General features: G+C 34.7%; 1 protein-coding gene across 1 annotated transcript; it reads left to right on the forward strand.

The window, feature by feature from the left end:
• Window positions 1–562: 562 nt before the first annotated feature.
• On the forward strand, window positions 563–15,180 carry LOC132276800 (uncharacterized). The gene is made up of 7 exons (XM_059778410.1): window positions 563–1,008; window positions 1,174–1,262; window positions 1,430–1,568; window positions 13,781–13,876; window positions 14,057–14,179; window positions 14,253–14,515; window positions 14,637–15,180. The coding sequence occupies exons 1-7, from the start codon at window positions 849–851 to the stop codon at window positions 14,742–14,744; spliced, it is 978 nt and encodes a 325-aa protein (XP_059634393.1). The 5' UTR covers window positions 563–848; the 3' UTR covers window positions 14,745–15,180.
• The last annotated feature ends 255 nt before the right edge of the window (window positions 15,181–15,435 follow it).

Consider the following 15,435-nt stretch of genomic DNA (forward strand, 5'->3'; position numbering starts at 1 on the left):
TGTCTTTGTTCATTTTACTTTTATCATGATTGGGTGTTATTGTTAAAAAAATGTTTAAGTTGTAAATGGCCGTCTTCAACCCAAACCTGAGTGCAATTTACCCTAATTTATATCATATGAAGAGTCAAATAAAAATATATGCTATTTTTTAATTTAAAAAATCTCTAAACTTGGTAATATACGTATTAAAATTGAAAGAAAAATTTAGTAATTTTAAAAAGGAGACAATTAATTATTTGTATATATTTTTAAAAAGTTATAATACCAAAAAGGAATAATTAATGGCCAAAAAAAAAAAAAAAAAAAACTCAAAATAAGAATCAAACCCTTGCATTATTTACATTACAACCCAAGCGCACGTTAACATAAAGTCGGCAGATGACCACAAATTCAACATAAACATGTCACGTGCACCTGCGCACTTTAGCATTGCTTTGTCAATATAGTCAATATTGTGTAATTTCTTATGCATTTAACATCAAAAGTTACGAACAGTAAGTCCAAATAGCAATCTTGTTGCGGAGTTAAAGTTATGATATATAGTGCAAATTATAGTAATATACTACAGAATAATAGTGTAAACACGACCTCACTGTTCTTGTGACAGAGACATCAATTTTCTTTGAAAACAGAGCAGAATTTCCCAACCTAAAAAGGAAAGCCCTCGATTGCTAAGATCAATTTTGCTGATCCATTGGAGGCAACTAGAATCTCAAGAAACATTCTTCGAATTCTGGGTTTTTGCTAGAGTGGGAGATTATAGAGATATATATAATATATATATAGAGAGAGAGAGAGAGGAGATGATGCGATGGAAACGAAGTTGAAGAAGAAAACAGAGGAAGAAGATGGCGAGGGCAGAGTGGGGATACAATGAGAGAAGCAAATGGTGTTCGTACAAGCGCACCACTGTCCTTATTTGTACAATTAACATCGGTGTTGCTCTCTATGTTCTTCACTCTCTGTATAGTTCGCTTTACATCTACACTTACAACGATACACAAAGTGGTACGAGTTCAGTCACAGTCTTGGCTTTAATTGTAAATTCAGTGTTTTTCATGATTGTTTTGAAGAACCCATTATCAAATTGAAGTTTTTGTAGATACCCATCTGTGATTTTTGTTATTTCTTCAACTGTCAATGCTTGGTTGCTGATTTGTTTCCAATATACAGCTTTTAGGTACACCCCAGATCAGGTTAGGAAAATGGAAGAATCAATTCGAATACGAAAGGCATCGGAACCTATAGAACTTGTTAAATTGGTAAGGACAATTTTTAGGTTTTGGGGTTTTATAGTAACCATATACAGTATTTGTTTTACAAAATTCTGATAGTTTGAATTCGAGTTGTAATTGGGTGTTCTGTTCTATTGCATAGTTAGCCAATTGACTAAATTTAGTGTAATGGGAACACTTTGTTGTGGTAAAAGGTGAAAGAAATCAAGGAGGGATTTTTAAGTGAAGAAAAGATTATTGAATTGCCCCAGCACTTGAAACAGAAGATAACGGATGAGATTCTGGAAAGGTTGAGGGGCTTAAATGCTAACGCAAGTTCGCGTGAGCAGCGAGGTGGGTGCTCCTCAACTTTACCAATGCTGTAAATTGTTGTTTCCTTACCCGCATTGCAAAATTATCATTATGAAAGCAGTCTACTCTTTAGCCTGGAAATGTTTTAGGTAACTCTTTCGTACTAGTTTGCTGCATGTTCGTGTTGGATATTTGCGTCCGAGCAATATTTTAAATGTTGACTTTTAGTTGCACTTCTATGTTTGAGAAATCAAACTGGTTCATTAAAGTATATGGGAAGTTAAAGCCAGGCTACTGTGGAGACTCTCCTAGGTTTTTATTTTAAAAATGATGCCAAAAGAGTCGCATCCTAAATTTTGAAGTGCTTGTACAAGCTACAAGTTGAATGTAAATCGTGAGTTATGATGACTATCCCATAATTCGTTTTAGCGGTCTGATAGCACGTATGAATTTTTGGTGTAAATTACAAGCCTCTGCAAATTGTGATCACATTAACATATAAAAGTACTTCATGAAATCAATATTTGTAATAATGACAATGCAATTTACTCCCATGAATGAAAAATTATTCAGTGATGACTTGATTCAATTTGATTCTTGCATTTCAGAAACTGTTTTGGAATTAATAAATTATTGTCCATATGGTTGATTAAATTCTTGCTGCACATTCTTTTCCTAGGTAGATATCCTACTCCCTCTGAAGTCTGAAGCCTGAAGCGTGCTTTTGATTTTCATGGATTGCCCCCTGAAATTTTGATGAAATCCACTTTCATGAATGTTTTTGGGCATCAAATGGTTATGAATTGTAATGTTGTTTTTTTGGTCATCCTCAACTTTTTTCTTTTTAAGAACTTTCAGTTTGGGGTTTTTCCGATGCTGTAATCTTCACAGTTTGTTATTGCATAATTTCCCTCGAGCTTGATTCCATTTATTTCTGCATCATTGTTAGGGTTTTCTAGTTTCCCTCTGTCTCCATTTTTTATTTTTTTTATTTTATAAATTTTTGATTGTTATGGCATGGTTGAGCTTCTGCCTTTCTTCCTCCTCATTTCATCTCTTGTTTCAACTTCCTATACTTCAGCAGTCGATATGTTTCGAGGATATAACTTCACCGTAACTTTCTAAGAAACCATAACCATTTGCATAAATCTATAGGAAATTATGAGAAACTATCAAATTAATTGCTACTTCAAGCGACCTGAAGTTGAGGAGGACGAACCAACAACCAAAAAAAAAAAGAAGTCATGGACTTGTATCCCTGAAGATATATGGGATATATAAAAATATTTGATGAAATTACTGTTTATTGATATAATTATTAGAATGAACTCATTGGAAAGGGAAAAAAACACCCTCAAGTTGTTGGGATATGAAGCCTTGGATTGTACAATCTTCATTATTAGTAAAGCCAACAATTTAGAAATTCATAGTAGTGTTTGATTGTGTAACATGCTTGTTAAAAAATCTTTGGTAGCATCCCATAAGGAAAAAGCTACCTAAACACGAGTATTCAGCATGAGAGTATCTGAAACCTTGATATAACAAGTTACTACTTAGGTGTTATAATGGAGTCAAATGTTACATTTGACTTGTGGGTGATGTTTAGAGTTTTCTAAGGTGTCCCTGTTGTGGCTTATGTTTTGCCTGTCCTAAAGTGAGGCATCATGTGGCCCCTGAAAAAAGCATATCCTTTAATAAAGCGGCAGCACCCTATTGGAATGCAATAATCAACACAAGACAACATCCCATACATCATTCCATTGACACATGGTGGCACCCATTTTGATCGTTGCTATATCATGTTCAATATGTTTGATGGCCTCGATATCGTTCTAAACTTGTATTGCCATCCAAGTGTGCATTTTTTTTCCAATTTTACTGCCATCCCATTAGGTTACTTGTGGCCTTACATGGTCCTTAAAAAGTGCGCGATGTACTCGTGGTAAACCGTATCACTCAAGACGTGGGTATGAGATATATGTCCTACCCATATGCTTGGACATGCATCTCAAATGTTTCAATTATATATATAATTGTTCATAAAACACCATCATTATGCTCATTTTGTTACATTATTACTTTCAAAGGAGTGAAAACATTAATTTACTCTAGAATTTAAAAAAAATAAATTTTTACTCATGAATTTACTCTAGAAATTAAATGAAAAATATTATATAGTATAAATATTTAGCAGTGTCTGTTTATTTGAGTTTGTAATTTGATAATTTGATGTTTAAACACAAATCCGCACATGACACATGTATCCTGAGTCCACGTGATATAGCTTGTGGTGGCATCCGCTGGACTATGCTTAGAATACATGGCCGCATCATCCTCTTGTGAACTTGCATTGCTATGAGCACCTCTTGTGTCACACATAAAATTATTATCAGGTTCTACCCAATATGTTAAAAAGAGACCCTTTGATACATTTAACACACCAAAATCATTTTAAAAGGATCTCAAGAACATCTAGAAAGATCATGACCTCTCCGAACTAAGATCAATACCAAGGGCAAGGGTTGCCTTGGGTTTCTTTGGTTATTCCTGTGGCCAATTTCCATTTCTCATAAAATAGCCTTGGTTCAAGGGTTCAATCAAGTGTAGTCCACTTGGTACCTCAGTCATCTTACATGTAATACCCCAAACATCAACTTCAACCAAAAGAGCCCACATTTATCTTACAACACTACCATCCTAAAGACGGCATTTTGGCCATACTTATTCTGTGAATATGTTATTCTTAGTTATCCTATATCTGTCTCACGAAGTCTATCTAATTTAGTAGATGCTATATAGAATTTTCTTTCAAGTTTAGAGGCATGTTTTTTATCAAACAATAAGCTAAAGCATTCATCCACTTAATCCATCATGATGTAAAATTTTGATTTACATCATTTTCAATCTCTCCCTATTCTTGAATAATCGAATCTAGATAATGAAATTATACAGCTCTTGGTTTAGTACATATCCATTTGTATTCTTAGTTTTGCTAAGTATAATCTGTGTATTCAGTTCTGGTTTTACTTTTCTTCTTTTTAGATCTTTCTTCTTGACATCTAATCTAACACTTATCATACTTTACTTTCATAAAAAATAATAATAGCAAATCTGAATTGATTTTTTTTAGACAAAATGTTTCAAGTCTAAGTTGTTGGTTTATCATAATAATCCAGAATTCCATATCATAATTTATTACGAAGAGAGAGATACAAAATGTAGAACACATAGATATTACGTGGTTCAGCCACTAGGGCCTACATCCACGGAATAAAGAGCCCAAAGGGCTACATCACTTTTATAATACTCTCTCAATTCATATACGATACAATGGTGGAGGCTCCTTTATATAGGAGAAGAAATTATGAGAATGGAAAGAAATAGAAAATAGGAAACAAGGATGATTTTTCTATACTGATTCTTCTAGTAACACCAAATCTTCAATAATAGGAAACAACATTAATTACTGAAAGATTTCTCCACTGATTCTTCCATTAAATCTTCAATACTCCCCCTCAAGTTGGAGCATGAATGCCTAACTTGCCATTGAGATGACGAGTAACAACAAGTGTGAATAATGAAGAGAGAGGAGAGAAGACGAAGAATAATGCTACCGAACACACCGACAACCCAAACAAGTCAACAAAAAATTGCCAGAGACACGACAAAGGCGAGGATAATGCTACCGAACACATTGATAGCCCAAACAAGTCGATAAAAACTGCCGGAGACACGGCAAAGACGAGGACAATGCCACCGTACACACCGGCAGCCCAAACAAGTCAATAAAAAACTGTCGGAGACTTGACAAAGGCGAAGAATATTATTGCCGAACAAATCGGCAGCCCAAACAAGTCACAAATAGCTTTGAGAAACCCTTAGCAACATTTCAGACGGTAAGGGAATACCCCAAAATAGGGGTCTGAACCTAGGAAGAGAAATTAGGCTCTGATACCATGTTGTAAAGCATAAAACGGAAGCGAAGAGATAAATAAAACAAGTAGAACACACAAATATTAAGTGGTTCAGCCACTAGGGCCTACATCCACGGCACAAAGAGTCCAAAGGGCTACATCACTTTTATAATACTCTCTCAATTCATATACAATACAATGGTGGAGGCTCCTTTATATAGGGGAAGAAATTATAAGAATGGAAAGAATTAGAAAATAGGAAACAAATAGGATTTATCTCCACTGATTCCTCTAGTAACACCAAATCTTCAATAATAGGAAACAACATCAATTACTGAAAGATTTCTCCACTGATTTCTCCATTAAATCTTCAATAAATTCAATATCCCAATAATTTATAGAAGTTTTAATATTACTTTATGTTTATACATAGGTATCACTCATGTGGCAATTCCATCATCCCTATATATTTTAAGCCTCAATAGGAAATGTCATATGGTCGTAAAGCCCTTCTTATGTTTATCTTCCTTATTACGTTGTTACTTGGTTTTTTTTTTAAAATTTTTGATACCATAATCGCACAAAAAAAATACTCTCTAATATCCCTGAAGTTACTGTTTTCTTTAAACCACATCTTCCTATATGATTTTCATTCAACAGCTTCTCAAAACGACATTTCCACCATTCTCTAATTTCATCGTCTTTCACGAAGATAAAAACTCTTGATGTACTCTATATGATAAAAGTATTCTTGATATGCAGTCTAGCAAGTTTATATGTACAAAATACAAATATATCTACATATTATTTTATCGATCATTTGTACCCAATATAGAATTATAATAAATATATCTTATGCTCTATTAGGGCTGTTGCCTGGTTTAACGATTTAAAGCATGAAGATCAGTGCCATTGGAACGGGTTTAAGCCTCAGAGCAGCCACTTTGTGAAATACCGAAGTCTAGGACAATCTTGAATACATCCTCTTGGGGACCCTACTCTATACATAGCGTTTCTTACTTTGCTTTTCTTTTTCATTTTCTTTTTCTTTGTTTGTTAATTTTTTTCATTTCTATTTTTTTGAATGATTTCATAGCGGTAACTTCTTGTTTTTGCTATGATTTGGACATCTTCCTGCAATCACCAAGTTTATTCAGAGAATGGCCTTAGCCTTTTAATTCTTCAGCATATTCTTTTGACATTCTTTTACGCATTAGACTATTTCATTTCATTATATTAGTTTAACATCTTATTTTAAAATAATTCTATTTTTTTTTCATTTATCAAAAAAAAAAAAAAAAATCAATTCTATTTTTCCCCTTTATATTTACACCTAATTTTTAGGTTTCTAATACCTTTCTCCTTCTTGGTTCTCCTTTAATATATACAACTAAAACTGCCAATGATGTCAAGCTCTCTCTGGGAATAATCTTACATTTTTTACATGTTAGGCTGATATACTTTCCTAGTTATGAAAAAAAATTCAATCTGACTTCTTTGATTGCACTTTTTGAAGGAATTGTTTCCACCCAAAAGGATTCGAACCTCAGACCTGATACTTCTTGTGACACCAAGGCCAAGTTCTTACCCACTTGAGCCAACCCCTTGGGGTTATAGCTATATCTGTTTCCAAACAACAAAAAATAGAAAATAACTCACAATTTTGTTTGCTTCATTATTATGGTAATTCTTATAAACGGAGTTGAGAGATGAAATTTAATTTTAGAAAACTCTTTTTATCTGTTTTCTGATTACTGGTGTTCCTCGAACACTTTTTTAGTGGGTATAATTGACTGAAGCCTAAATATTCATCACTTTGTGAAATAGACATCGATATAGTAAGATGATATACCACGAAGTTTAGGATAGTTTCTATGGTCATTCCATCTCCCAGTTGCTATCCACCATGCATCATGTCATACCCTTCACAACCTTTTCTTCCATGACCAATAAAGGCCTCTTTTACAAGTATCGCGAGTTGAGGTATTTCTTGAATCAATTCATTTATATGTTCTTAGGACTCATGTTCTTGGGGATCAAATTGTTAGCTATAAAATCTCTCATGATTAATGTTCTTGTGCATCTAACAAAGGGTTTAAGCTAACTGTAGCTATCTAAAGCAAGCCTTCTACTTAAAACACTAGAAGCAACATAGACAAAGTTGTATTTCGCTTGACCAAATGTTCGTGAAAATGTTATACTATTATTTTTTTGGAAAGATGTGCTCTTGTTTGCATTCGTCTGACACATCCTTTATCCTAAAATGGTTCATTGAAGTTTGTTTTTTTTTTTTTTTTTTTTTTTTTTAAATAAATCCTTTGAGATCTTTTATGCCTGGTCTGATTACCTTTTTTTGGTGCCATATTTTTCAATTTTTAGAAATGATATTTGTCCTACAATCAAGTGATACTGATTGTTTCAATTTTGACACTGTGCTTGAGGCTTGAGGTTTTCTGCAAAACTCCTTTTTCTTGTCTGTGCTGTTTCTGCCGAGAAGCTGCTGAGCTCGCTCATAAGCCTGTAGTATCAAACATCTGGCAATAAAGCAATCATTTTAAACAATGGGCATCTTGTTACTGGATCTCCCCGAGACTTCATCTATTAAATCCTTCTAAAGGCGTTGCATTACAATTCAAGGCCCTTTTATCTTATCCCATTCTCTCCTAAATGTTGTGATCACTCATTTTTTTCTTTTTTTATTATAGAAATTTAAAAGTCATCCATGATTTGTTAATATCTACTTCCTCTTAACCTGATAGGTTTTTAATATACAGTAATAATGGAAATTTGAAGTTTGATTGTTTGTATAATAGATAACCTGGAGTGGACTCAAGTTTGGAGTTAACGCTGTTGAATTTCACTAGCTCTACCAATCCACTTGAATGTTGGTGGCATATTCGAAGTCAGGGTATCGGTCACTGATTTGGGACCTTGATATAGCTTCATTACAGTGTCACAGATTGGTATTAGTTTCTATGCTAGATATGAGGATAAAAAGTTCTTAAAATCATGAAAATTAGAAAAAAGAGGAACAAAATAGTGAATAGTTCAAATAGATAAAATGTACCACCTAGCATATTTAACATGGTATAAATGATCATTACATGAGTTATGAAACTGGTTTACTACCAGATTACATATTAGCTGAATATAAAATATTCAATGCAAACTTATAAGATGTATACGGTGCCATATATGCTATATAGATACAAATAAGCTATTGTCCTTGTTGTCCCTGTCACATTTAGCCAACATTCTCTTCTTCAGCACTAGCCTCATCATTCACATCACTCTTACTCCTACTTCCATGAGTTCCATCTCTTGCTGCACATCAGAGTGATCATTTTTTTTTTTTACTACTTCAATGTCCTGCTCTTCATCATCCTAATATTTTAATGTGTTTGATATATTTTATATTTATGAACACGTCTTAGTTTACTCTGTACTTTATTATTTTTAAAACAAAAAGAACATCATAAATGAATAATTTTTAGTCATTTTGTGAAAACAAAAAAAATCCAATTTCTCACTATAAGACTTGATTACTAGTATTTTTTTTTAGTTAAGAACATAAGATAAAAAATAAAAAATAAAAAATAAAAATAAAGATAAATTGACCTTTGGATAGTTTGTTTACTTTTTTTTTGATAAGTAAATTGTATTAAAAGCGTTCAAAAGGGGAACGCGTCCCAAACTATGTTTACTTCTTAAAAAATTGTGAATACATCAAACCTAATAAACTGATATCTGGTATTTAGTTGATTGAGAATGAGAGACACTTGGTCTAATATGATTCCTGGGAGCTCGCGTGGCTGGGAGAGTAACTAACTTTGTTCTACAAGGTTAGTTGGAACATGATGATGTTGACTGATTCGTCTTGGTATGCTGAACCATCTCATGACACACATCTTCTTGGCCACATGCAGGAGACATCTCATTACATAGGGTGAAATCTCAAAAGTGCAGGGATTCCAAGATGACTTAGCTGAGTCGTCACGTTATCAAGCGAGACTTAGTTGTCCATGGCCTTAGACTGGAATGAACTATAGGATTCATGTAGCCGACTCCAAGTAGTTGGAAAAAGGCTTTGTTGAGTTGTTAAACGACTCACAATTGGTGTGCCACCTCCAAGCCAATGGGGTTTGTTGAAGGATATTAATATTAAAGTTACACCCTCTCTAATAGCTTAAGCTTTTGGAGTAGATGGTTGTTAACATGGTATTTGAGCCAAAGGTCTCAAGTTCAAACCTCATCGTCACCCTAATTAAAAAAATTGAAAAACACTTGTTGGACCAAAAGAAGGCTACACGTGATGGGGCGTGTTGAAGGATATTACTATTAAAGTTACACCCTCTCTAATAGCTTAAGCTTTTGGAGTAGATGGTTGTTAACAGGGTTTATTGTTCGCTTTTTCTCCCTTAAAAATTGAAGGGGTTTAAAAAAAATTAATAAATAAAAAAATAAAGGGGTTTTTAGTATTATTTTAAGAAAGCAATATGATAAAAAATGAAATCAGAGTTGAATTGGCTTCTTTTCCAATAATTACTATGTGCAACAACTTTTGTTGGACAAATGGTGGGTTTTATCATCCAGATTATCTTTCTAAACGTGGGAAATTTGATTGAACTTGAACCTCATTCATTGCGTTTTTCAGTTGGATTGGATTGAGGGTTTTATAGACAATATCAATCATTTAATATGTTATGAGGTTTTGCGAGTCCTTTCTTTAAAAAAAAAAAAAAATGGTGAATTTGATGTTTTTTGAATTCTGTCACAGCTAAACTGGCCCTTCTTGTTGGGATTCCTGTATGTGTTGGAACCCACAAGCCACAGGTCAATGGCCTGAGGGCTGATAGAGATAGAGAAACTCAAATCAAATTCATGAGATTTATGCTTAAAGCCTTAAAGAGTGGCATAGAATTTGTGACATCCTGAATGTTTCCATCTCTGGAATAGATTCAGTATTATGCTTACATCGCTAATCAAAATGTATTTAAATTCCATCCTGACACCTTTGGATATGTAATATTTTTATGTTGAGTTCACATTATAAGAAGTGATATCTATATAGATAAATAAAGAGAGATGACCCATCTCCATTTTTCTCTAGTCTATTTTTTATGTGTTTCTCTGGTATATTGCTGCACTGTTGCTACACTTTGGGATGAAGTCATTGATTTTAAAAATTATTTGTACCATATTGCCATTAATTGTTATGTGTTGTGTGCCCCATCATCGTAGGACAATTGTTTTGATATTGCTGCATCCTCACTTCTGTTGATGATGCATTACCTTTCTTATTTATTACATTATTGTTCTCGATTGATGGACAGACCTATTCTTATAATTGTCTATCAACTGGTGGCTTTCATATATATATAGTTTTGCTTTGGTTGATTTTTCAAGGATTTATTGGCACCCTTGGTTTTCTCATTGACATTTGTAACACTATGAGAGTTTAAGATCTGATTTTATGTTTGTGATATGTTGCTTCAGATTCACTGTGTACGTTGAAATCTTATTTGTAGATAGGGATGCCCTCTTTCTCCCACCCCCCTCCCCCCTCCCAAACCAACAAAAAACAAAAGAAAAAGAGAGAGTAACATTGCTTGTACTTAAAGTGTTTATGGGGTGCATTTGTATTTGGGATGTGGTAGAATTTGTCTGTATTAAAGTGCAATACTGAATATTCAAGTGCGCACTTTTGTGGGGGCAGTGGGAACCAATTCATGTTAAAATATTAGTTGGATTTGGTCGGGCTTCTGGCCAAGTCAATCTGCATTGAACCAAATAGGCTTATATATATGGTTGATTTTCAGAATTGTATATATATATATTTTTTATCATTTACAAATTAAATGATAAAAAATGCTTGTTGTATTGGAGCCGAAACAGATTGTTGCTAGTTTTTACTTCTAATGTCTCATTACTATGACTGCACCAGTCTAGAGTTTCTGCTGGTCTGAGACCTAAACCTTGTGATGGTATCTACTTCCATGTTGACTGCAGGATCTTCTTTAGCGTTAGTTTTTATAGCTCCAGGTAGAGGTTTCCTCATTTTTGTTCTATGAAGCATAATAGGAACCAACTACTCTAAACGTTTAAGCTGTTAAGAGAGAGGTATTATAATGTATTGGCCAAATTGAATTAAAAACACACATTTGTAATTAACCCCCTGGCATGACAAAAAACTCCCTTTGTACAAGGTCAAGGAGGATAAACTCCACAGAACAAAATCTAAAACCAGAGCATTCTCAACAAACCCGATCAAACTGCTAAGAGATGAAAGCAACAGACGAATGGAGAGAATGTCAATGGTTATCTACAAAAAGGACACAATAAACCTCCAAATCTCTTCACTACTGGAGTACCACCTAGATTAACTCTTCCTTATGATAAACAATCAAACAGCACCAGGATGAATCACCTCTGTCCTTATGATAGACAGCCAAACAGCACCAAGAAGGATAGGATTTGCAACAACAGGAGCAAAAACTCGGAGCCCTTACAACCCAAAAAACAACCATAGCAGCGCACAACTGGTAGAATAGGGGAACCATATTCAGAGCCATAAACCAGTACCTCTGAGTATTTTAAACCAGAAATCGATCATTGTAGAGAGCAGAACAGAAAACCAAACCAGAGCATATATGCAGAATTTACTGAAATCTTTTGAAGGCAAGTTTGTTGAATATGCCTATGAAAGGAATTTTCAATAACTGCCCTTAAGCTTGAGAGTCTGAATCTAATAGTCTTCAATGATTCTAATATCAGTATGAGGTCCCCTAGAAGTCTTGGGAAATAGCCTCCAATATCGGTAACTGCCCTTAAGCTTGAGAGTCTGAATCTAATAGTCTTCATCTAAAACCTGCATTTATGGGGGTGTGTGTGTGTGTTTTAATATATTCACATATATATATAGAGAGAGAGAACATAATACCACACTCCATAACCAAATCTCAACTCCGTCGAGAAAAAAAAAAAAGAAAAAGAAAAAAGAAAAGTAAAAAGAAGAAGCACGAGAAAACCCGACTGATTGTGGAAGTTCTAATCATCAGCTCCATGGTTGGCAATGGAACACTCCTACTTCCACATGATACCAAGGTAATGTATAAGCCCTTGGTATGTGAACCCTACAGCATGAATGATGACTAGAATCATTAGATCAAACCTCAATTATGAGTCCGCTCTTCTGTGCATTACATGGCAAACCATACTTCTTCACTCCAACAGTCCAACCCCAAATAGATAAATAAGAATTAAAAACAATAAAGAATCCCCAGAAAGCTTTCTAATCAGATCACTGGTTTGCTGAGCAGTAATTTTTTCTTCTTTGGCACTTGCTTCATATTCAGACAATGCATGTTTCCAGTTGGCGAACAGCCCTTCTGCGCTTTGTCCAGCTCCAACCCTAATTTCTGTAGAGTGGGTTCTGGTTCTGTTCCAAGTATGATTATGTGACGTGTGAGGAAGTGTGCAGGAATTTACTTGATATTTTCCTTCATTTCTCCTGTATCCTTCTTATATTCTTAGTCATTCTTTCCCTAAAAAGTTTGATCTATGATTATGGTGTTGTTTTCGTGATTGGTCATTCGGAAAGTGATTTGGGGTGGTGGTGGCAACCAATGAGGGATGTGACAGTAGTGGTTTTCTCGCTCTAAATTTTGTTCTCTGTAATTCTTTCTCATTATGTATTATGGTTATATATATGCTAAGGTTTTTTAAGAAGAAGAAATGAAGAGGTGAAGAACTGATGAACTAAATGGGTCACAATTGGTTTTTTGGGGTAAAACTTGATCTAACAGTGATCTGATTTCCAAAAAGTTATAATAGTCATTTAACACAACATATGCATCACATTTTAAAAAAAAGGCCATTCCTTCTCTAATGGTAAACAAATGGGAGGAGGTAATTGCAATATTTTATTTATTTATTTATTTGTTACCAAATTAATATGTCGGGAATAATTGCAAAAATGTGGTAATTCAGGGAGGCCTTTTGTAGTTCTCCCTAATATATTTCAACCCTCCCCCTCATGTATATGCTCTTATGAATGGGCCATCCTTGTTATTAATTTATATTTTAAATAGGTGGCAAGATTTGAGCTTGGACTTTTCTACTCTAGTACCATAACAACTGAGGACTATAAGAGCTTAAACTGTTAGAAACGGATTGGAACAAAGTATTTCAGCAGAGCATATATCAATTAAATGATAATGGAGATACAAATTACGAAATATCTGATCTATTCACAATTTTGTGCTGTCTATTATATAAGTTCCCTTGTTTCTGGCCATATCTTTTCCAATTTCTGTATTGATACTGTTTTCTGATGAACAGAAGCTGTTGAAAGCTGGCGCAAGGAAAAACTAGAAGAAACCAAACAATTGATGAGTGATAAAACCTTGAATTCAACTATTCTACCTGAGGAAGCCGGTAGTGTCCTTTCTTACAGTCTTTATCTTCTGTGAGGATTTGTCTTTTCTTTTAATCTGTTTGCAGCTTTAACATTATTTTTTCCATAGGAAGTAAAATGCACTAGAGTTTCCAAGAGTGGCTCTTATGGCATTTTTATTTGGCCGAGTCATTGTTATTAATAGGAGAGGATTTTTTTAGGGATGCTAGCAAGAGTTCTGGAGTCCCGTTGGGATCAGCTGTCTGAAGAAATTGGACTTTGGATACCAGTTGAAGTCATTACCAAGGAACATGATGACAAACCGGAAGGCGCAGAGGAGTTTGGTAATTCAGCAGTAACTAATTTCAGTCTAATTCCTCTCTGTCTCACTCACTCACATATCCCTGTTCTCTCCAGATGAAGAGCCATTGCCTGGCAGGCAACTTCCTCCTGAATGCCATACCGAACTTCATACTGATTATGGTGGTGATGCTGTCAGATGGGGCCTGACCCACCATAAAGAAAGTGCATATGACTGTTGTCAGGCTTGCGTGGATCATGCTAGACGTGCCAAACCAGAAGAAAAGAAGTGCAATATATGGGTTTATTGCCCATCTGAGACAGGGTGTTATTCCCCTGATAAATATGAGCACAAAAATGGGGAGTGCTGGCTGAAATATGTAAGCAATGGGCCTTCGGTCTACTTTCTCATTAAACTGACATTTTATTCATTGGTCCGATCTATGTTTTAATGTTCCAAACTGATTATTTTATTTTTGCATTGAAACTTTAAAAATGCAGGCAGAAAAGCCTAAACAGAATTTCAAGGACAAGTATTCTGAATCTTATAGAAACTCGCACCCAAAAGCACCAGTTATCGTTCCATGGGTCTCTGGTGTTACTGCTTAATCGGGTTTTCAACAAATTGGCATCGAGTCTAAAGACTGTATAAACAGGGAGTTAAGAACTGATACTTTGTTGTGATATACCCGCATGAAGCTGGCTGGACTGAAATCACTTGGCATGCAGTTCTCTATATCAGTTCATGCCTTCACCATTTTCTTCTTCTTTCTTCTTTTGGTGGTTGTCTTGGGGGAACTCCGGGATGTTTTGGTAATGGGAGATTCTTTGAAGTTGGGAAGTCCAGCGCTAATGGGAGGGGCTTTTTAATTAGTTAGACACGCAAAAGATGTTCCATTGTTGTTGCTCATGGATGTAATTTGAAATATTGTATCATTATATTTCATCATTATATTTGGGACTGTCAGGTTATACTCACCATTCTGTTGTTGTTACAACCAAGATCATCGGTTTTTTATGTGCATTTTTGTGGTTTCCAGAAACACCATCAGTTTTTTCCTTTTCGCGCAGTTTGTTCAGGTGGGTTGCTTATGAACTCCCAAAACAATCACATGCATTCTGGCAATTTTGCTCATTGCTTCTCATGGAATGTTTACTTCTTTAGTATACAGAATGAAGTTAGGTTACTGTTTGCATTGCCTTGATGACAAATGGTCTATGGATATAGAAGTCTTGGGATGGAGAAGTTTTCATTATGTTTCTGGATGTTCAGAGAAATTATTAGGTGCTTCAGGATCAT

Source organism: Cornus florida, unplaced genomic scaffold, assembly GCF_030987335.1.
Source record: "Cornus florida cultivar Cherokee Brave unplaced genomic scaffold, ASM3098733v1 CherokeeBrave_3.0.0_Hap2_Chr10, whole genome shotgun sequence".
In the NCBI taxonomy this organism is placed as follows: domain Eukaryota; kingdom Viridiplantae; phylum Streptophyta; class Magnoliopsida; order Cornales; family Cornaceae; genus Cornus; species Cornus florida.